Below are 23695 nucleotides of genomic sequence, written 5' to 3' on the forward strand. Positions count from 1 at the left end.
ACTGTTTTAGTGACCGATCCATCAAAATCCCCATATTCTTTCAGCTCTGTTACCTCAAGCACATTACTATACTGTTGTTTCTTTTACCTAAACATAAGTGTTAAGACTAATCTGCATCACTGGTCTCTGCATCCAATTTGGTGTCAAAACTTGCAGACCATGCACAATATTTTAAAACTTTGACTATGCGTCTGGTTGTCAGTACTTGTTTCTGTGGATTGAAAGCAATATGTGATGGTACAAAGTGACAGTTCTAGCTAATATGTACTGTTACTATGGCTTCAAGCAGCCACAGGTTATAAAGTATGATTCCAAAGTTTAGTCTTATTTTGTGGAGGGATGCGTGTGAAAGAGTGCTTCTGTACACTATACATGCATGTGTCTACACACAACTTACTGTTCCCCAATTTCCCCTCATTCAGGTGGATGTGGCTGGTGCTTCGGTTGAGACACAACGTAAGTAATAAATGAAAGGCTTTTCCAGGATATCTGTTTCCTTAATTCAGAGTTATTGTTGGTGTGGGCAGGATTGGACGGAATCTCCTTTTTTTTTTAATGCAGCAATTATTTGTACCAAGTCTCCCTTCTGCGCCGAAGTGAGAGTTAGGACAAATATCACTGACTCTGCCCCCACCCCCGTCCCCAATGCAATTCCTACTAACCCATTTCTGCTCATGCGTCCAACACCACGTTGCCTCCGATCCATCCGGTAGCAACCCCGACGCACGAGCAGCCGAACGCATCCGCGGAACCTCCCATAACGCTGAGCCTTGAGTGGGCTGTGGGCCCCGAGCTCTCCCCGAGGGGGCCCAAGCCTCCCGCAGCCCCGGGGAGAGAGAGCTGGGCTGGGGAGGGGGAGGGAGCGCGCGAGCTGGGGAGGGGGAGAGGAAGGGAGGGAGCTGGGTAGAAGGAGAGAGCAAGTGAGGGAGGGAGAGGGAGGGGGCGAGCGAGCTGGGGAGGGAGGGAGGGAGAGGGAGGGGGCGAGCGAGCTGAGGAGGGAGAGGGCGAGCTGGGGAGGGGTGGAGGGAGGGAGGGAGGGAGCGAGCGAGCTGGGGGGGGTGGGGGAGGGAGCGAGCGAGCTGGGGGGGGAGGGAGGGAGCGAGCGAGCTGGGGAGGGCGAGGGGGAGGGAGGGAGCGAGCGAACTGGGGAGGGGGGTGAGGGAGAGAGGGAGGGAGCGAGCGAGCTGGAGAGGGGGAGAGGGAGGGAGCGAGCTGGGGAGAGGAAGGGAGCGAGCTGGGGAGGGGGAGAGGGAGGGAGCGAGCTGGGGAGGGGGAGGGGGAGGGGGAAGGAGCGAGCTGGGGAGGGGGAGGGGGAAGGAGCGAGCAAGCTGGGGAGCGGGAGAGGGAGGGAGCGAGCTGGGGAGGGTGAGAGGGAGGGAGTGAGCTGGGGAGGGGGAAAGGGAGGGAGCGAGCTGGGGAGGGAGCTGGGTAGAGGGAGGGAGGGAGGGAGCTGGGTAGAGGGAGGGAGGGAGCTGGGTAGAGGGAGGGAGGGAGTTGGGTAGAGGGAGGGAGAGAGCTGGGGAGGGAGCGAGCTGGGGAGGGGGAGGGAGGGAGCGAGCTGGGGAGGGAGGGAGCGAGCGAGGTGGGGAGTGGGAGGGAGGGAGCGAGCGAGCTGGGGAGGAGGAGGGAGCAAGCGAGCGAGCTGGGGAGGGGGAGGGAGTGGGAGGGAGCGAGCGAGAGGGGGAGTGGGAGGGAGCGAGCTAGCTGGGGAGCGAGCGAGCTGGGGAGGGGGAGGGAGCGAGCGAGCTGGGGAGTGGGAGGGAGCGAGCGAGCTGGGGAGTGGGAGGGAGCGAGCGAGCTGGGGAGTGGGAGGGAGCGAGCGAGCTGGGGAGTTGGAGTGGGAGGGAGCGAGCTGGGGAGTTGGAGTGGGAGGGAGGGAGCGAGCTGGGGAGTTGGAGTGGGAGGGAGCGAGCGAGCTGGGGAGTTGGAGTGGGAGGGAGCGAGCGAGCTGGGGAGGGAGGGGTAGAGGGGGGGAGGGAGCTGGGTAGAGGGAGGGAGGGAGCTGGGTAGAGGGAGGGAGGGAGCTGGGTAGAGGGAGGGAGGGAGCTGGGTAGAGGGAGGGAGGGAGCTGGGTAGAGGGAGGGAGGGAGCTGGGTAGAGGGAGGGAGGGAGCTGGGGAGAGGGAGGGAGGGAGGGAGCTGGGGAGAGGGAGGGAGGGAGGGAGGGAGCTGGGGAGAGGGAGGGAGGGAGGGAGCTGGGGAGAGGGAGGGAGGGAGGGAACTGGGGAGAGGGAGGGAGGGAGAGAGCTGGGGAGGGAGGGAGCGAGCTGGGGAGAGGGAGGGAGGGAGCGAGCTGGGGAGGGGGAGGGAGGGAGCGAACTGGGGAGGGGGAGGGGGAGGGAGGGAGCAAGCTGGGGAGCGGGAGGGAGCGAGCGAGCTGGGGAGGGAGTGAGCGAGCGAGCTGGGGAGGGAGAGGGAGGGAGGGAGCGAGCTGGGGAGGGGGAGCGAGCGAGCTGGGGAGGGGGAGGGAGTGGGAGGGAGCGAGCTTGCTGGGGAGGGGGAGGGAGCATGCGAGCTGGGGAGGGGGAGAGGGAGAGAGCTGGGGAGAGGAAGGGAGGGAGCTGGGTAGAAGGAGAGAGCAAGTGAGGGAGGGAGAGGGAGGGGGCGAGCGAGCTGGGGGGGGGGTGGAGGGAGGGAGGGAGCGAGCGGGGTGGGGGAGGGAGGGAGGGAGCGAGCGAGCTGGGGGGGGGGAGGGAGGGAGCGAGCGAGCTGGGGAGGGAGGGAGCGAGCGAACTGGGGGGGGGGGGGAGGGAGAGAGGGAGGGAGCGAGCGAGCTGGGGAGGGGGAGAGGGAGGGAGGGAGCGAGCTGGGGGAAGGGGAGGGGGAAGGAGCGAGCTGGGGAGGGGGAGGGGGAAGGAGCGAGCGAGCTGGGGAGCGGGAGAGGGAGGGAGCGAGCTGGGGAGCGGGAGAGGGAGGGAGCGAGCTGGGGAGGGTGAGAGGGAGGGAGTGAGCTGGGGAGGGGGAGGGGGAGGGAGGGAGTGAGCTGGGGAGGGAGGGAGGGAGTGGGCTGGGGAGGGAGGGAGGGAGCGAGCTGGGGAGGGAGGGAGGGAGCGAGCTGGGGAGGGAGGGAGGGAGGGAGCTGGGTAGAGGGAGGGAGGGAGCTGGGTAGAGGGAGGGAGGGAGCTGGGTAGAGGGAGGGAGGGAGCTGGGTAGAGGGAGGGAGGGAGCTGGGTAGAGGGAGGGAGGGAGCTGGGTAGAGGGAGGGAGGGAGCTGGGTAGAGGGAGGGAGGGAGCTGGGTAGAGGGAGGGAGGGAGCTGGGGAGGGAGGGAGCGAGCTGGGGAGGGGGAGGGAGGGAGCGAGCTGGGGAGGGGGAGGGAGGGAGCGAGCTGGGGAGGGAGGGAGCTGGGGAGTGGGAGGGAGGGAGAGGGAGGGAGCGAGCGAGCTGGGGAGGGGGAGGGAGCAAGCGAGCGAGCTGGGGAGTGGGAGGGAGCGAGCTTGCTGGGGAGGGAGCGAGCTGGGGAGGGGGAGGGAGCGAGCGAGCTGGGGTGTGGGAGTGGGAGGGAGCGAGTGGGAGGGAGCGAGCTAGCTGGGGAGCGAGCGAGCTGGGGACGGGAGGGAGCGAGCGAGTTGGGGAGTTGGAGTGGGAGGGAGCGAGCGAGCTGGGGAGTTGGAGTGGGAGGGAGCGAGCGAGCTGGGGAGTTGGAGTGGGAGGGAGCGAGCGAGCTGGGGAGGGAGCTGGGTAGAGGGAGGGAGGGAGCTGGGTAGAGGGAGGGAGGGAGCTGGGTAGAGGGAGGGAGGGAGGGAGCTGGGTAGAGGGAGGGAGGGAGGGAGCTGGGTAGAGGGAGGGAGGGAGCTGGGTAGAGGGAGGGAGGGAGGGAGTTGGGTAGAGGGAGGGAGGGAGTTGGGTAGAGGGAGGGAGGGAGCTGGGGAGAGGGAGGGAGGGAGGGAGGTGGGGAGAGGGAGGGGGAGGGGGAGGGAGGGAGCGAGCTGGGGAGGGGGAGGGAGGGAGTGAGCGAGCGAGCTGGAGAGGGAGTGAGCGAGCGAGCTGGGGAGGGAGGGAGCGAGCGAGCTGGGGAGGGGGAGCGAGCGAGCTGGGGAGGGGGAGGGAGTGGGTGGGAGCGAGCTTGCTGGGGAGGGAGCGAGCTGGGGAGGGGGAGGGAGCGAGCGAGCTGGGGAGTGGGAGGGAGCGAGCGAGCTGGGGAGGGGGAGGGAGCGAGAGGGAGAGTGGGAGGGAGCGAGCTAGCTGGGGAGGGAGCGAGCTGGGGAGGGGGAGGGAGCGAGCGAGCTGGGAGTGGGAGGGAGCGAGCGAGCTGGGGAGTGGGAGGGAGCGAGCGAGCTGGGGAATTGGAGTGGGAGGGAGCGAGCGAGCTGGGGAGTTGGAGGGGGAGGGAGCGAGCGAGCTGGGGAGGGGGAGGGAGCGAGCGAGCTGGGGAGTGGGAGGGAGCGAGCGAGCTGGGGAGGGGGAGGGAGCGAGAGGGGGAGTGGGAGGGAGCGAGCTAGCTGGGGAGGGAGCGAGCTGGGGAGGGGGAGGGGGAGGGAGCGAGCGAGCTGGGGAGTGGGAGGGAGCGAGCGAGCTGGGGAGTTGGAGGGGGAGGGAGCGAGCGAGCTGGGGAGGGGGAGGGAGCGAGCGAGCTGGGGAGGGGGAGGGAGCGAGCGAGCTGGGGAGTGGGAGGGGGAGGGAGGGAGCGAGCTGGGGAGGGGGAGAGGCAGGGAGCGAGCGAGCTCGAGGGGGAGAGGGAGGCGGTGAGCTGGGGAGCGGGAGAAGGAGGGAGGGAGCGAGCTGGGGAGAGGGCACGAGTGAGCTGGGGAAACATAGAAAATAGGTGCAGGAGTAGGCCATTCGGCCCTTCGAGGCTGCACCACCATTCAATAAGATCATGGCTGATCATTCCCCTCAGTACCCTTTTCCGGCTTTCTCTCCCTTGATCCCTTTAGCCGCAAGGGCCATATCTAACTCCCTCTTGAATATATTTAACGAACTGGCCTCAACAACTCTCTGCGGTAGAGAATTCCACAGGTTAACAACTCTGAGTGAAGAAGTTTCTCCTCATCTCGGTCCTAAATGGCTTACCTCTTATCCTTAGACTGTGACCCCTGGTTCTGGACTTCCCGAGTATTGGGAACATTCTTCCTGCCTCTAACCTGTCCAGTCCCGTCTGAATTTTATATGTTTCTATGAGATTCCCGATCTCATTCTTCTAAACTCCAGTGAATACAGGCACAGTCGATCCAGTCTCTCCTCATATGTCAGTCCTGCCATCCCAGGAATCAGTCTGGTGAACCTTCGCTGCACTCCCTCAATAGCAAGAACGTCCTTCCTCAGATTAGGAGACCAAAACTGAACACAATATTCCAGGTGAGACCTCACCAAGGCCCTGTACAACTGCAGTAAGTCAGGAATCCTACGCTCATCCCCTAGCTATGAAGGCCAACATGCCATTTGCCGCCTTCACAGTACCTGCATGCCAACTTTCAATGACTGATGTACCATGGTATCCTGGTCTCGTTGCTCCTCCCCTTTTCGTAATCTGCCGCCATTCAGATAATATTCTGCCCCCCTGTTTTTGCCACGCAAGTGGATAACCTCACATTTATCCACATTACACTGCATCTGCCATGCATTTATCCATTCAACCTAACCTGTCCAAGTCACCCTGCCGTCTCTTAGCATCCTCCTCACAGCTCACAGCGCCACCCAGCTTAGTATCATTTGCAAACTTGGAGATATTACACTCAATTCCTTCATCTAAATCATTGATATATATTGTAAATAGCTGGGGTCCCTGCGGCACCCGACTAGTCACTGCCTGCCATTCTGAAAAGGACCCGTTTATCCCAACTTTCTGCTTCCTATCTGCCAACCAGTTCTCTATCCATGCCAATACATTACCCCCAACACCATGTGCTTTAATTTTGCACACTAATCTTGTTATGTATGGAGAAAGAGTCAGACTGAACACTGAGCTCAAAGTAAAGTGTGACTGTGGTCTTTTATTGCAGGTCTCCAGAGTGCCCCTCCAACCTGTGAGGCCTCCTTAAATACCTGTGCTCCCAAGGGATTATGGGATCCCTTGGGACTCCAAGGGATGAGCCCTCTGGTGGCTGTACAGAGTAAATACAAGTTTACATATATAACAATACTCCCAGGCCCCCAAAGTCAATAGTTACAATGTGAGTTGATCTGGGGCCCTTTTTGCCCTGGTTGATCGTCTCAGTGTGAAAGCTGATATTGTTGAATCATTTGTTGGGCCCTGCTGTGGATGATGGGTTCTACTTCGTGGTCAACTGTGGTGCCGGTTGCCACTGTTGTGTATGTTGGGGCATCAAAAAAGGTAGGGTTCAAGGTGGGTTGTTCAGGATAGTCCGTGAATCTGAGTTTGATTTGGTCCATGTGTTTCCGGTGAATGAGTCCATCTGAAAGTTTGACCCGAAACCCCCTGCTCCCCTCTTTGGCTACGACAGTGCCGGGAAGCCACTTGGGACCTTGTCCATAATTCAATAATACAGGATAATTGATTTCAATCTCGCATGACACATTTGCGCTATCATGTAGATCAGGGTGAACTAACGAGAGCCTTGTCTTAAGTGCTCTTTTCATGAGCAGTTCAGCAGGTGGGATCCCAGTGAGCGAGTGGGGTCTCGTACGGTAGCTAAGCAGGACTCGGGATAGGCGAGTCTGCAGTGAGCCTTCAGTTACCCTCTTCAAGCCTTGCTTGATAGCTTGCACTGCTCTCTCTGCCTGACCATTGGATGCTGGTTTAAATGGGGCAGTTGTGACATGTTTGATCCCATTATGGGTCATGAATTCTTTGAACTCAGCACTGGTAAAACATGGCCCGTTGTCGCTCACCAGGACATCAGGTAGCTGTGAGTGGCAAACATGGCCCGCAGGCTTTCAGTAGTGGCAGCGGACGTGGTAGCCGACATTATCTCACATTCAATCCACTTGGAATACGCGTCTACAACCACAAGGAACATTTTTCCCAAGAACGGGCCTGCATAGTCAACGTGTACCCGATACCACGGTTTTGAGAGCCAAGACCATCAACTTAGCGGCGCCTCCCTGGATACATTGCTTAACTGCGAGCATGTATTATATCTGTGAACGCAGGACTCTTAAGTCTGCATCGATACCGGGCCACCACACGTGCGATCTGGCTATCGCTTTCATCATTATGATGCCTGGGTGGGTACTGTGGAGGTCATTGATGAAAGTGTCACTGCCCTTCTTTGGAACCACTACTCGATTGCCCTACAGAAGGCAGTCTGCTTGTATAGACATTTCATTTTAGCGCCGCTGGAACGGCTTTATCTCTTCCTGCATTTCCACTGGGACACTGGACCAGCTCCCATGAAACACACAGCTTTTGACTTGAGATAATAAGGGGTCTTGGCTTATCCAGGTTTTGATCTGCCGGGCAGTGATCGGTGATTGCTCACTCAAATGCATCCATAACCATGGCTAGATCTGCGGGCTGTGCCATTTCCATCCCCGTGGTGGGCAATGGCAGCCTACTGAGAGCATCGCGCAGTTTTTGTGCCTGGCCTGTGGCGGATGACTTAGTTGTATGCGGACAACGTGAGCGTCCATCTCTGGATGCGGGTCAATGCGTTGGTATTTATTCCTTTACTCTCGGAAAACAGGGATCTAAGTGGCTTATAGTCAGTTTCCAATTTGAATTTTAGCCCAAATATGTATTGATGTATTTTCTTTACCCCATAGATACACGCTTACACTTCTTTCTCAATCATGCTGTAGGCTCTCTCAGCCTTCGACAGACTCCTGGATACATAAGCAACCGGTTGCAGTTTCCCGAAATCATTAGCTTGTTGCAATACACACCTGATGCCAGGTGATGATGCATCACATGCTAGTACCAACACTTACACGGATCATACAACACAAGCAGTTTGTTTCAGCATAACAATTTTTCTCGCTTTAACAAAGGCATTTTCTTGGCTTTTGCCCCAAACCCATTCGTCCCCTTTTCGTAGTAAGACATGCAGTGATTCCAACAGTGTGCTGAGACCCGATAAGAAGTTACCAGAGTGGTTCAGGAGTCCCAGAAACGACCGCAGTTCTGTCACGTTCTGTTGCTACAATGCGTTCTCGATTGCGTCCGTCTTCGCATTGGTGAGCCTGATGCTGTCCGCCGCAATCCCTCCTTCCCAAGAACTCCACTTCAGCCACTAGGAAAACACACTTCGAGCGTTTTAACCTGAGCCCCACACAGTTGAGTCGATTTAAGAACCTCCTCCAGGTTCTGCAGATGCTCGACTGTGTTCCGACTTGTGACCAAGATGTCGTCCTGGAAGACCAGGGTGTGGGGAACCGACTTCAGTAAGCTTTCCATGTTTCCCTGGAATATCGCCGCTGCTGATCAGATTCCAAATGGGTATCTGTTATAAACAAAAAGACCTTTGTGCGTGTTGATGCAGGTGAGGGCCTTCGATGATTCCTCCAGTTCCTGCGTCATGTAGGCTGAAGTCCGATCCAGCTTCGTGAACGTCTTTCCTCCCGCCAGCGTTGCAAAAAGGGCGTCGGCCTTTGGTAGTGGGTATTGGTTCTGCAGGGAGAAACAATTGATAGTTACTTTGTAATCACCACAGATTCTGACGGTGCCGTCTCCCTTGAGGACTGGGACGATAGGACTGGTCCACTTGTTTAACTCGATCGGTGAAATGATGCCCTCTCTTTGCAGCCGGTCTAGCTCGATCTCTACCCTTTCTCTTATCATGTACGGTACTGCTCTCGCCTTGTGATGGATGGATCGTGCCCCCGGAATTAGATGGATGTGCACTTTTGCTCCTTGGAATTTCCCGGTGCCTGGTTCGAACAGCGAAGGAAATTTGTTTAAGACCTGGGCACACGAAGTGTCGTCAGCGGGCGATTGCGCTCAGACGTCGTCCCAGTTCCAGCGTATCTTTCCCAACCAGCTCCTGCCGAGCAGCGTGGGACCATCGCCTGGTACCACCCAGAGTAGTAGCTTGTGCACCACTCCATCGTAGGAGACCTTTACGGTAGCACTGTCGATTACACAAATCAGTTCTTTTGTGTAAGTTCTTAGTTTCGTGCGAACTGGAGTTAAGACTGGTCTTGAGGCCTTGTTGCACCACAACCTTTCGAAAGTCTTTTTGCTCATGATGGACTGGCTCGCGCCCGTGTCCAGCTCCATTGACACCGGGACTCCATTTAGTTCAACATTCAGCATTATCGGGGGACACTTTGTGGTAAATGTGTGCACCCCATGTACCTCTGCCTCCTCGATCTGAGACTCTGGTTTGTCGTGATCTTCCGTGGATCTGTCCTCCTCTGCTACATGGTGGTTTACAGGTTTAACAGGATTTGCAGCTCGCCTGCACATACATTGCAGGCATCCCATTGTTCCACAACCCTTGCAAACATACCCTTTGAATCGGCATGAATAGAAACGATGATCACCCCCCGCAGCGCCAACAAGGTGTTAACGGCCTTGCATTCATCACCCTTGATGGTGGTCTCTGAGACATCTGCGGACGTGCAGCTGCAGGAATGTGTGACCTGCCCCTTACGTTACGACTCTAAAACAACATCACTTCGTTCACAGTACTTGTAGCAACACTTGTGTGCTGAGAGATTTGCTTTGTATTGTCACTGGTGGCAATGAACACCTGGGCTACCGCTATGGCCTTCTTCAAGGTTAGGGTCTCTACAGTCAAAAGTTTGCGAAGTATGGTTTCGTGGGCAGTGCCAACTACGAAAAAGTCTCTGAGCATGTGCTCGCAATGTCCTGCAAGGCGTCTTAGCTCGGCGACATAACTCGCCACTTCCTGGCCTTCAGACCTATTGTAGTTGTAGAACCGGTACCTCGCCATCAGAACTCTTTCCTTCGGGTTCAAATGCTCTCAGACCAGTGTGCACAAATCGTCGTACGATTTCTCTGTGGGTTTCGCTGGAGTGAGCAGATTCTTCATGAGGCCATACGTTGGTGCCCCACAGATGGTGAGGAGGATCGCCCTTCATTTGGCAGCGCTCTCTTCCCCATCTAGCTTGTTGGCCACGAAGTATTGGTCGAGTCACTCCACAAAAGTTTCCTAATCATCTCCCTCCGAGAATTTCTCCAGGATGCCCGCTGTTCTCTGCATCTTTGGGTTCGCTGTCTATCTAGTCGTCAGTTGTTATGTATGGAGAAAGAGTCAGACTGAACACTGAGCTCAAAGTAAAGTGTGATCATGGTCTTTTATTGCAGGTCTCCAGAGTGCCTCTCCAACCTGTGACGTCTCCTTTAAATACCTATGCTCCCAAGGGATTATGGGATCCCTTGGGATCCCAGGGGATGAGCCCTCTGGTGGCTGTACAGTGTAAATACAAATTTACATTTATAACAAATCTCTTGTGTGGGACCTTGTCAAAAGCCTTTTGAAAGTCCAAATGCACCATATCTACTGGTTCTCCCTTGTCCACTCTACTAGTTACATCCTCAAAAAATTCTAGAAGATTTGTCAAGCATGATTTCCCTTCCATAAATCCATGCTGACTTGCAGGGAGAGAGCGAGCGAGAGCTGGGGGGGTGGAGAGAGGAGAGGAGAGGAGAGGAGAGGAGAGGAGAGGAGAGGAGAGGAGAGGAGAGGAGAGGGAGGGAGAGAGAGAGAGAGAGAGAGAGAGAGAGAGAGAAAGATTGGGGGCATGGAGCGAGGTAGAGCTTGTGTGTGGGGGGGGGGGGGGTGGAGAGGTAGAGCTTGAGTGTGGGGGGGTGGAGAGATAGAGCTTGTGTGTAGGGGGGGGTGGAGAGGTAGAGCTTGTGTGTAGGGGGGGGGTGGAGAGGTAGAGCTTGTGTGGGGGTGGAGGGGGGAGAGAGATTTGAGGGGAGAAGAGGGGGGAGAGAGAGAGAGAGAGAGAGCTTGTGTGGAGGGGAGGGAGAGAGAGAGTGTGATTGTAGGGGGGTTGTATTGTAATTTGTTGTAAATTAATTCTATAGTAATTGTATGATAAATTAAACCACTTGTACATCAGGCCATTCTGATAATTAGTATTTTCTGAATGCACAGAATTGTACATTGAGTACAGAGCTATCAAGAAAACTAGGGAGGGACATGCTACAGAGAATGATCAAAATACACATTCAGATTCTACAAGGAGACCCTCACTGGACACTAGCCAACATGAGGATGAGAAGGTAAGTCTAGTTTTCTAGACTTTGATGGGCCGAGTGGCCACCTCCTGTGCTGTGATATTCTATGACTTATAAACTGGGTTATATTGTAATTACTAACTGGAAATCTTCTGGCCTGTGACTAGTTGGCAAATAGAACCTTCCAGCACCAGTTGGTATATATTTTTCCAACCAACAATTGGTCATCTTTTGGGACAGGCTGGAGCTGAGGAGGGAATATTGGGAAAAAATATAATCAGCCAATTTCTGTTTCCAGATCCCTGAATGTGATATTTGGGGATCCCATCTAAATCGTCAGAACAGAATTGTTCAGGAGCTCAAGTCAAAGGAGCACAGTGGCCTCAAAGCGTCGGCTCAGTACTATGGAATGAAACTGAAGGAGAAACTTGGAGCATCGGGAAAGGCAAGTGTTTTTTCCTTTTCTTCTCGCCTGTGATGGTAGATGTTGGGAGCTTGCTGCAGCTAAGCCCAAGCCCAGCCTTCTTCAATGTTCCTGCTTGTGGGTTACTGGACAACTATTGAGGGCACCTCATCGTGTCACACATCCCGCCCAACCAAGCAGGTTACCTACTTTCCAGTCACAGCTGTTCTGTTGCTGTCTGTCTCTGAAGAACATGTTGGTGACCTGCCTGGTGTGTGTGTGCTTTGTTTCCTTCATGGAAGCTGTGCTTACTTGGTACCATGGCTGAGATCAGGACCTCAGTATAAAGAATTAAAGAAGAGGTTTGAAAATATATCTTTACACAGACTATTTACAACAAAACCGTTATTGAAGTAGTCGATTAATTATTTTAAAAGGGAATTAATTAGTTGCTTGTAAAAGAGGAATATTAAGAGGGATAGGGAAGGAGCAAGAGAGTGGGATTAGACTGGGGGCTCGTGCGGAGAAAAACAACAGCACAGACTATGAATCGTTTGGCCTGTTTCTGTCTTGTACAGTCTATGAATTATGGAAGTGAAACCATATTCTTCTACTCTGCTGGGCACAGAGAATTCTTAATGTTACTTCACGGACTTAGAAGCTTGGTTGTTACATAGAAACATAGAAAATAGGTGCAGGAGTAGGCCATTCGACCCTTCGAGCCTGCAATACGATCATTGCTAATCATTCACCTCAGTACCCCTTTCCTGCTTTCTCTCCATACCCCTTGATCCCTTTAGCGGTAAGGGCCACATCTAACTCCCTCTTGAATATATCCAATGAACTGGCATCAACAACTCTTTGCGGCAGGGAATTCCACAGGTTAACAACTCTGAGTGAAGAAGTTTCTCCTCATCTCAGTCCTAAATGGCTTACCCCTTATCCTAAGACTGTGTCCCCTGTTTCTGGACTTCCCCAACATCGGGAACATTCTTCCTGCATCTAACCTTCCCAGTCCCGTCAGAATCTTATACGTTTCTGAGATAAAGTTTTAGACTTATAACAGCTGTACAAATAAAAGACTAAAGCAAACAACAGGTATGTTTTACAAATTCAATTTAAATTTTTTTTAAACATTTTTTTGACAGGAAAGGCCAATTTCTCTCCGTAAATCATTGACTCCAAGAAGACCACAGATGTCCAAAGAGATCAAGAACAGTGAAATCAGCCAAGTTGTTGGGACAAAACCAGTCACTCCCAAACCTTCACAAAATCTGCAGACTGCAACCAAAGAGTCTCACGATGGGCCTGACCAACTGGAATTACTGCACCTCACCATGAAAGGTATCACTCCATCAAAAATCCTCCTGGCTCAGACACGTACTCCCCGATCTGTAAATAAATTACATCAATTGCAGCAGAATGTGGCAAGAAGAATGTCTTCGATTGACCCTGGCTGGTTAGACAGATGCCAGGAGAGAATGCAGCCAGGTGCAGAGATGCCCATTTTGGGCAGCTGTTCCCTACCAGCCAATGGGACAAATAGTGGGGCATGTGATCTTAATTCTGTTTATAGGAAACCTTCACCTAAAGGGAAGCCTCTGTCTTTCAGTGACTCTACATCAGAAGTCAATGACAGGCCTCTAAACTTAAATGATTCTACACAGGTGACCCATGAGAAGCTTCTGCACCAAAGTGATGTTTTTCCTACAGTCAATAGAAGGTGCTGTCCAGTGAGCAACACTTCTGCTTCAGCTGATGATGCACCGTCATTATTGGGCGATGTCCCTTCAAATGCTAATGGTGATGAGATTTTGGTTTCTACCATTCCTGATGTGACCAATCCTAGAAAGCCTGCAGAATCAGAGAATGATTATTTCCAGGATGCTCATACTTGCCAAACAAAGCTTGGTACAGGGAAAATACCAAACATAATACAAAGTAGACTGGAATGCCAACTAAACACCGATTCAGTGAGCATGGAAGAGAGAAGTTCCTGTTTCCAAGATTCTTCACGGACGATTTGTGATGAAGTGAAACCAGACTTGGGCGCAGAGTTAAATGGCTGCGAGAATTTTGCTGAAATGCTGAATCCTGGGGAAGAATCACGAGATATAAAAACAAGCAGCAAAAAGAGACCGAGAACACCAAGTGCGGATGTTAAAGAGAGTGCTGAAGCTTGTGAAGATCTCGAAGGCAAGACCAAGAAACGTAGAAAGATGACCAAATCTTCAGACACTTCAGCTCAGAAACAAAAGAAGAAGCGAACACTCAAAGTTGGTTCCAAATCTATGGGAGATGAAAGCAGTCCTGCTGTGAATGAAGGCAAGAATAATCCAAAAACTGAAATGCTGAGGGAGAATCTATATGGAGATGTGGAAGAAGCGAGCCTCAATTCAGAGGCTAGAAAGGGTAGTGCAGTAAGGTATGTACAGACACTGGTCCAACAGGGTCAGATGCCAGATCTGAGAGTGGTGTACTCGACACAGCTTTTTCTTTTTAAAAGCTTGAACAGAACAAAATCTTGCGTTGGTTGTAGTTTTATCATCTCTATTGGTCAGCCCAGAGCTGGGATGGAACCGCATGTCCTGCTCTGGTTGGGAGGGGAAATGGCACTGTATACTGGAGGGTGGAGGATGGTCTTTGAATGTATGTTTCAGACCTAGGCTATATTCAATGCTTGCTTTGGACCAATCTGAAGTTAATGCACCCAAGACCAACCACCTGGTGTTATTGAATTGGAACTCCCCCATTGCTATGTTTCCCTTTTGCTGTCTTTAAACCTGATTCCCCCTGCATTGGCACTCTGACATTAGCCACTAGAGGGGGCATGGGCTAACTTACTTTCTCAGTGTTAGTATCCTCTAATCAGATTTCTTATATATTCACTATATTTCCCAAAGACATCATGTGAGAAATCACATTGGCAAGCTCATTATTTCACAGCACATTATGCTTGTATAATGGTGTGCTGTGTCATTACACTGCAGTGCCCTCTAACATTATATCTTTTGTAAGTGTAATTAAGATTTCATGGAATATTTGGGAGACATGCTGTAGCACAGACTTTGGGGTTGGCTTATTTCCCAAGTAATTATGGCTTCTCTATGTAAACATAGAAACATAGAAAATAGGTGCAGGAGTAGGCCATTCGGCCCTTCGAGCCTGTACCGCCATTCAATAAGATCATGGCTGATCATTCCCTCAGCACCCTTTCCTGCTTTCTCTCCATACCCCTTGCAAGATTGTAATCTAATTTACAGGTGCTTTTTATAAAGAATAATGGATACCTGTAAGTGTTTTTAGGACTGTTATTTGAAGTCCATGTTCCTAAAATTGTCTGGATTCAGGTTACCCATCATTGGAGATTTTTCGCTTTTAATATAAAGCTTTACTTGAACAAAGGAACTAATTTAGTTAAATTATTTGTTTAAAGTTCTCTGACTTTTTTAAATGTATAACCCAAACATATTTTAAAGTTCATTTTTTATATAATTTTTTTTAAATAAAATTGTCCATGGGATTAAAACAAAGAATTTGAATCCAAGAGGTCTAATAGTGCTATCTTTGGATTTGACTGATCTAGCACTGAAGAGGCAATCTTGACAGGGGAGGGACAGATAGGGAACACCAAGAAGCATTAAACCATTGTTATGTTTTCTAAAGAATGTGCATGACTGTCTTCAAAACAGTGCAGCAAAGAGCGGGACTGAAGACAGTAATATTATAATCCATCTTGTTTTTATTTAAAAAGCACAATTCACCTCCACGTTAGCGGTTTTATAGAGGGCACCAAGCATCTGCAGCACTCTTTCATAAATATAACAGCGAGTTACATTTCAAGTAGTAGAAATCTAGAATTCTCTCCCAAAAGGTTGAGACAATTGGAACTTTCAAGACTGAGATTGATTTTTTGTTGGGTAAATTCTGGTCTCTTGCGCATCCCACATTTTCATCATTCTATCATTGGCGGCCGTGCCTTCACAGATTAGGGCCTAAGCCCTGGAATAGTGCAGCTCGTGTACAGGGATGCTGAGCAGGTGGGAGAAAGGAAAAAAGTTCGGGTGGAGGAAAAAAAAGAAAAGTATTCTCTTCAGTGACTCTTTAATACAGATAAAGGTGAAGTGATTTGGAGAGGAAGTTCCTGGGTGGTGCAGGCTCGCAGGGCCGAATGGCCCACTCCTGCACCTATTTTCTGTGTTTTCTATGTTTAGTAGCTGAATGCAGCCATGGATGATAGAGCAGAATGCAGGGAATAGCCAGTGTTGGAGGATTCTGTATAGGACATATGGTTCGAGCAGATCAGAAAGTGGAAAGGCCAAGATTGAATTAAAAGTGAGGTGATAATCCTGATAAGACTGGGGTGGTGGGAGTTCAGGCGAGAACACAGGCAGCAGCTTTCTGAACAAGTTGTTTGTGGAGGTGGGGAGACCAGCTCGGAGGGCATGAGGAATCAAGCCTCGATTAGGAGGCTTCACCCCGAGGAGAGGAGATTCAGGGGCAGGCACTGTTACTGAAGTGAAAGATAGCCTTGGTACTTGAGTGACAGCTCAGCTCCGGGTCGAGAGATGCACCAAGGTTCCACACTTCTGAATTTAACCTGTGGCGGCAGCTGTGGGACCCAAAGAGAATAGATTCACTTCAGCCAACATTAAGTTGGAATAAATTTCAGCTCATCCACTTCTTAATGTTTGTCAAGCAGGTGGGGAGGTGCAGTTGACTGTCATACTTGTGGAAGCTGACCCTTTGTTCTGGGTCATGTCTGTGCGGAGTAGCTGATAAATAAATACACCAGGATTAGACATTAACTGCTCCACTTGCATTGGATCCACAATAGTTTATTGGTAAATAATCATGAACTTCTACAAATATTGTATTTGACACCAAACCAGACCATAGTGTCTTGCGTATCACCAAAATAAAATCCAAGCACTTGCATCTTCCACCCTCTAAGATGTAGTTCGGGATCTGGAATATTAGGTCCTTCATTGAAACACCTGTGAACTCATCCCTTTTTGGTGTGAAGCAAGTCATCCTCGCTTCGAGGAACTGCAAATAATCATAGAAATTACAACACAGAAGCTGATCGTTTAGTCCGTTGTGCCTGTTCAATTGTACCTCTTCTAATCCCACTTTCCTGCATTTTCCCTTTATCCTTTTTATATTTTCTTCTTTTCAAATGTTTATCCAATTCTGTTCAAATTATTTTATAGTCTCTACTTTTAATGGTGGTAAAAGTATCATGTGTTGTAATAAAAGCAAAATACTGTGGATGATGGAATTCTGAAATAAAAACAGAAAATGCTGGAAATACTCAGCAGGTCAGGCAGCATCTGTGGAGAGAGAAAGAATTAACGTTTCAGGTCGATGACCTTTCGTCAGAACTGAAAAAAGTTAGATATATAACAGGTTTTAAGCAAATACAGAGACGGGGGAGGGGAGGAAAGAAAAGGGAAGGTCTGTGATAGGGTGGAAGGCAGGAGAGATTAAATGACAAAAGGGATGACGGTGAAAGGAGATGGGAATGGGACAAGTAAAGAAGCAAAAGATGGGTCTCGAGGAGGTGTAACTGGGAATATCAGAATCATCAGCAACAGTTGCTATCTGAAATAAAAAATGGGGGCCGAGGTAATGATCTGAAATTATTGAACTCAAATGTTGAGTCTGGAAGGCTGTAAAGTGCCTGACAGAAAGATGAGGTGCTGTTCCTGGAGCTTACACTGAGCTTCATTGGAACAGTGTAGGAGGCCGAGGACAGAGAGCCCAGAGTGAGTGAAGCGGGGAATTAATTCATTCTTCCACCCTTCCCTTTTGATCTTTCCTCCCCTCCCCCTGTCCCTGCCACAAAATGGATGGATTCAACAGCCTATATCTGTGTTATTGTGTGACTCATTGTATGATCATTACCTTTCTTGAGACACAAGTGATTTCCTAAAAAAAAAATCGATATGAGTCAAGCTTTGCCTACGCTTTTGCAGATCCATGCAGACTCTATCTGATTAGTTCATTACTTTGAGTGTTCACTCATTTCATCCCTAATCATGCAGTCTTTTTGAACAATGTTTCTCTAATGCTAATCTTCCTGGCTTCACAATACATGATCTTTTAGAGCTCATAATAGATAAGTGGAAAGGATTGCAGGGCTATAACTCCAATCTCTTGGCTTGAATGTCAACTTGTAAGAGTGAATTCTGAGCACTACTTTACAACATTCATCCTACCTCTGCTTAAATTACTGCTTCACTCATTCCTGGTATTGGTTACTTTTATTATTAATAATGTGTTAACAATATGAGGTGGCTTTCTTTTGTGGCAGATTTGTACCAGAAGCTAGTGTCAGTGCAGACACTGCTGATTCATTTCATGCCATTTACACATGATGATCGCAGGTCATTAACCAATAACTGACATCATTAGTGAAAATCATTTCTGCTGATGACTAGAGTTTTACAGTAAGAGAGAAAGACTTGCATTCATATAGCGCCTTTCACCACCACTGAACGTCTCAAAGAGCTTTACAGCCAATAAGTACTTTTGGAGTGTAGTCACTGTTGTAATGTGGAAAACGCAGCAACCAACTTGTGCACAGCAAACTACCAGAAACAGTAATGTGATAATGACCAGATAGTCTGATCTTGTTCTGTTGATTGAGGGATAAATATTGGCCAGGACACTGGGGATAACTCCCCTGCACTTCTTTGAAATAATGCCATGGGATCTTTTACGTCCACCTGAAGGAGCTGACGGGGCCTCGGTTTAACGTCTCATCCGAAAGACGGCAACTCCGACAATGCAGCATTCCCTCAACACTGCACTGGCGTGTTAGCCTAGATTTATGTGCTCAAGTTCCTGGAGAAGGACTTGAACCCACAATCTTCTGACTCCGAGGCGAGTGTGCTACCACAGCTGACACTAGTGTCGGATTGAGCCCTGGCTGCTTCATCAGTCTTCTCTGACACTGCCAATTTGTCTTTGCTTATAATATATTTTAGGTTCGCACCTCCTAAAAAGGATGGAAACTTTGTGAGGATCAACCTAAAGAACAAATCACATGTTAAAGGTGGGGTGTTAAGAGGAGCATATCTTCGCAAACAGGTACTGTACTCGAATGGACTTTAAAAAAAATTAATTCATGGAATGTGGGTGTTGCTGACAAGGCCGGCATTTATTGCCCATCCCTAATTTCCCTTGAGAAGGTGGTGGTGAGCCGCCACCTTGAACCATTGCAGTCTGTCTAGTGAAGGTGCTCCCACTGTGCTGTTAGGGAGGGAGTTCCAAGATTTTGACACAGCGACAATGAATGAATGGCGATTATAATTCCAATTTCCAAGTCAGGATGATGTGTGACTTGGAGGTGATGTTGTTCCCATGCCCTTGTTCTTCTAGATAGTAGAGGTCGCAGGTTTGGGAGGTGCTGTCAAAGAAGGCTTGGTGAGCTACTAAGTATATAAGTCATGTAATTTTTTTGATGAATATAGAAATAGAAACTTCTCCCTTTTTGAGGTGATAAGTTTTCACTGATAGGGAATTTGGAAACGTAGAAATTTACAGTGCAGAAGGAGGCCACTTCGGCCCATTGTCAGGCAGCGCGGACACGAAGAGCTGCACGACCCTTGGTCAGCAGCCCTGAAGGTTACATGTAAACCTATGAACAATGACGGAAAGGTAAAGAGCACCCAGCCCAACCAGTCTGCCCCACACAACTGTGACACCCCTTATACTGAAACATTCTAAACTCCACCCCAACCGGAGCAATGCGAAACGATGAAAATTGTGCTCCAACCTTTTGTTCTGCTTCCCGAGACGGTAACTGTAATATTTTACTTTTCTTTGGAATGCTGCAGGATTACAATCCTAGAAAGAAGTTTGTAAAATGGAAAAAGACCTGAATGTTGATGATACCAGGCAGTGATGTGGTCTGTCTGCAAAAAAAACTTCTTTTGGGTTATGTGATTGATTAAATCTCAGGCAACAATCACTTCACATGAGGAAGTAACCATTATTTGGTGGCGTAAATGAACAACATTAAACATTAAAACAATCCGTCTCAAGTAGCATTTAATATGTTGTCAGAGCGTTTTGTGTTCTACCACAGTTCACTAATGTACATTTTTCTGGAGTTGTTTCTAAAGGCCTGGAAGCAGAAATTACAGATGAAAGGGGAACGTTTTGGAGGTGGAGGTGGAGGTGGAGGTGGTGGCGGGCGTTCGAATAGGAATGGAGACACGTGTTTCCGCTGTGGAGGAACAGGTCACTGGGCAAAGAATTGCAGGGGTCAAGGTAAGTGCACACATTGCAATGAAGTTCTTCTGCTTCAGGGGTTTGACACCATTTTTTTTAAAACACTGTTTACCGGAATGTCACAATTGACAGCCTGACCTATGGGCGGGAGCACAAGCAAGTGGCATGAGCCTGCAGCCGTGGACCCATGAGCATGTTTTGCCTCACGGGGGAACTAGCACTGTCCCGCGCCCCCCCACTCCCGTTCGGGCCTCTGGTTGATATTGCAGGTCGGGTTCTGATAACATCAGACCCGAACTGCATATTTAAAATAAATAGCTTTTCCTTCTTGCGGGTGTCCTGCTTGCCTGCTCAAAAGAGCAGGTTAATTTCGCAATATGGCAGGAAGGAGGCGAGTTTGGTGGAGGTAGCTGACACCTGTTTTTTTACTTTACCCCCCCCCCCAGGTTTCCTCCAGGTAGAGGCAGTTAAAATCAAGGTCTACTGGCTCAAAACCATTTGCAAATAAACATCATCAGTTGTGCCAGCATTCTGGTGCTGGTTATATTTCATGTATCAATCGCTGCCAAGAGACAGTTTGCTGTGATTGGTGTATTGCAGGTTAGATAGATGCCACCCTCAAAACAGTGTGGCCTCTCTGAGTGAGATTATGAATTTAGTAGCACTTGTCTCAGTTTTATTCTGTGAATACTGGAGACCGGATCATGACTGCCGAAGTTTGTGTCACTTAGAACCATTGAAGCCAGCAGAAAAAAAGAGATCTTCATCCTATAAACCTGAGTTGGAATCAAACTAGAGATGTGTTATTCAGGTCTCCCACAGCTACTTGTACTTGGAGTACGTAAGATGTGACCTTCAACCAGATTTTATAGAAATTTGTGTGGATTTAACGGGGCTGAAATTGCCCCTTCCTTGTTACCGCTGGAAATGACTGCGGAGTGGAATGGCCCCCATTTTGAAAATTGCCCTCCTGGCGGTGACCCGCTCCCCCCATAACCGCTCCATTGCTGCCGATCCGTCTTAACAGCGTGCCCACCCCCCGAACGCAAAATTCCACACTGAAAATCTTGCTCCTGCTGCTCTATGCCACCGACAGCTTTTTCTGTCGGTGCACTGAGCTTGCAGTGCTTGTCAAATGGCAGGGAGGGCGCACTGCAGCGGCCGCCATCTTATTTTTTTTTTGTTGGCCGACTGCCAGGTTGGGCTGACAGTTATGCCCCCGCATTTGGCCGGGCTGCCTGGTCTTGAATGCCAGGCCGCTGGCCAAGCCGAAACCCTCCCTGGTGGCCCAGTGGACCTAACTTAATGGCTTACAGCGGCTCTCCTCTTTAAGTGAAAGGGAGAGGCGTGACGCGCCAGCGTGATGACTTCATCAGCGCTACGCTGATGGCTGACACTCCGCCCGCCCCCCACCCCCCACTTCCGCTCCTCTACTTACCGAACTACCGCTCTCCGCTGCATTTCCGTTCCTATTATGACTGAATTCAGGGCCGCTCGGGAAAAAAAGCCAAAGAGCGGAATTTCCTGCAAGAGACCATCACTTCTACCGCGGAGGTGAAAACAGTCGAAACACGTTGGGTGCGCCGCGTTTTTGGTGGGGGGCAGTTTCGGTCCATGTCTCATTTTATTTTATTTTAGCTGGTGTGGGGGTAAGGATGCTATTTGGCAACTGGATGTGGAAGCAGGTTGTGCTTATATTTTTTTCCCTTTGAAAAATGGGAATGTGATTGTTCCTCGTGCTGTTGCAGCTTGTCACTGATGGAAAGATGCTGGAACATGTCTGGTGGCAGGGTATTATTCATATATGCAGTCCCAATTCTGTGGTTTGCTATGAGAGAGGAGAAATACAGACACAAACAGCCACTGTCACCGACTGAGCAGAAACAAATTCAAATTTAAGATACAGAGTGCAGGAATATCTATGAAGAAAGTCATTGCACTTGGTCCAAACAGTAAGGGGCTGAATTTTACTTTGACCACCTGTCAGCCCCTCTGTTCCCATCTCCCCCACTCCCCCCACCACACACCCACACACACACGTGTTTAGCCTGAATGGACCTGAACACACCCATATTTAAAGGTTCAGGTTCTTACGATGCCCTTTGCAGGAACTCTCGGAATAGATGTGCACCCTAAATTGGGAAGGACACTTGGTGGTAATGACCAATGGCTTCAGAGCTTTCTGGCTACTCTCCCAAAACAGCAGCTAACTGTCCTCCAGTCTCTAATCCTGGCCCTGAACTAATAAAATAATCTTATCTGTTTGGAGGTGGAAGAAGATTGCTTGAAGCCCTTTACAGGTCCTATCTGTCCAATCTGTGGGGACGGGGCATAACTTGTGAGGCCTATTATCAGTTGCCTTTCACTGTTTAGACCTCTGCCTGGTGGAGACTCAGGAAAGTGAGGCAGGAGGTGTTCGGACGTTAGTCTATAGTCAGTAATACCAAAGAGCTGCCCTACCCCTTCCCCAGTCACAATACAAGAAACACCTTTCCTCAGGACTTGGTCAAAGCCCACCTTAATTAATGTCACTCCTTGTCTCTAAATTGAACGTCTTATTGTTATCATCATCATCGGCAGTCCCTCGAAATCAAGGAAGACTTGCTTCCACTCCAAAAATGAGTTCTTAGGTGACTGAACAGTCCAATACGGGAATGACAGTCTCTGTCACTGGTGGCACAAACAGTCGTTGAAGGAAAGGGTGGGTGGGGAGTCTGGTTTGATGCACGCTCCTTCCGCTGCCTGCGCTTGTTTTCTGCATGCTCTCAGCGACGAGACTCGAGGTGCTCAACGCCCTCCCGGATTCTCTTCCTCCACTTCGGGCGGTCTTTGGCCAGGGATTTCCAGGTGTTAGTGGGGATGTTGCACTTTATCAAGGAGGCTTTGAGGGTGTCCTTGAAATTTTTCCTCTGCCCGCCTGGGGATCAGCTGCCGTGCAGGAGTTCTGAGTAGAGCGCTTGCTTTGGGAGCCTTGTGTCGGGCATGCGGACAATGTGGCCCACCAAGCGGAGCTGGTTGAGTGGTCAGTGCATCGATGCTGGGGTTGTTGGCCTGGTTGAGGCGTGAATTGGCTAGAATAGACTGGCAAATAATACTTAAAGGGTTGACGGTGGATAGGCAATGGCAAACATTTAAAGATCACATGGATGAACTTCAGCAATTGTACATCCCTGTCTGGAGTAAAAATAAAAAGGGGAAGGTGGCTCAACCGTGGCTAACAAGAGAAATTAAGGATAGTGTTAAATCCTAGGAAGAGGCATATAAATTGGCCAGAAAAAGCAACAAACCTGAGAACTAGGAGAAATTTAGAATTTAGCAGAGGAGGACAAAGGGTTTAATTAGGAGGGGGAAAAATAGAGTACGAGCAGAAGCTTGCTGGGAACGTAAAAACTGACTGCAAAAGCTTCTATAGATATGTGAAGAGAAAGAGATTAGTGAAGACAAACGTAGGTCCCTTGCAGTCGGATTCAGGTAAATTTATAATGGGGATTAAAGAAATGGCAGACCAATTGAACAAATACTTTGGTTCTGTCTTCACGAAGGAAGACACAAATAACTTTCCGGGAAGTACTAGGGGACCGAGGGTCTAGTGAGAAAGAGGAACTGAAGGCTATCCTTATTAGGTGGGAAATTGATGGGATTGAAGGCCGATAAATCCCCGGGGCCTGATGGTCTGCATCCCAGAGTAATTAAAGAAGTGGCCCTAAAAATAGTGGATGCATTGGTGATCATTTTCCAACAGTCTGTCGACTCTGGATCAGTTCCTATGGACTGGAGGGTAGCTAATGTAACACCACTTTTTAAAAAGGGAGGGGAGAGAGAAAACGGGTAATTATAGACCGGTTAGCCTGTCTTCAGTAATGGGGAAAATGTTGGAATCAATTTATTAAAGATGAAATAGCAGCGCATTTGGAAAGCAGTGACAGGATCGGTCCAAGTCAGCATGGATTTGTAAAGGGAAAATCATGCTAGACAAGTCTTCTGGAATTTTTTGAGGATG

General features: G+C 50.0%; 1 protein-coding gene across 3 annotated transcripts in view; it reads left to right on the plus strand.

Annotated features, from left to right (window-relative positions):
• The window catches only part of recql4 (RecQ helicase-like 4), a 93152-nt gene that overhangs the window by 13780 nt on the left and 55677 nt on the right, over positions 1-23695 (plus strand). For 2 of the 3 annotated variants that reach the window (XM_070881803.1, XM_070881805.1), the window contains 6 exons: positions 423-456; positions 10969-11096; positions 11350-11496; positions 12603-13879; positions 18447-18549; positions 19575-19734. In XM_070881803.1, coding sequence (XP_070737904.1) covers positions 423-456; positions 10969-11096; positions 11350-11496; positions 12603-13879; positions 18447-18549; positions 19575-19734 — 1849 coding nt within the window. The remainder of the gene's footprint in view (positions 1-422; positions 457-10968; positions 11097-11349; positions 11497-12602; positions 13880-18446; positions 18550-19574; positions 19735-23695) is intronic. The other variant, XM_070881806.1, reaches the window with a different exon arrangement.

Source organism: Pristiophorus japonicus, chromosome 5 (genome assembly GCF_044704955.1).
Source record: "Pristiophorus japonicus isolate sPriJap1 chromosome 5, sPriJap1.hap1, whole genome shotgun sequence".
Taxonomy (NCBI): Eukaryota; Metazoa; Chordata; class Chondrichthyes; family Pristiophoridae; genus Pristiophorus; species Pristiophorus japonicus.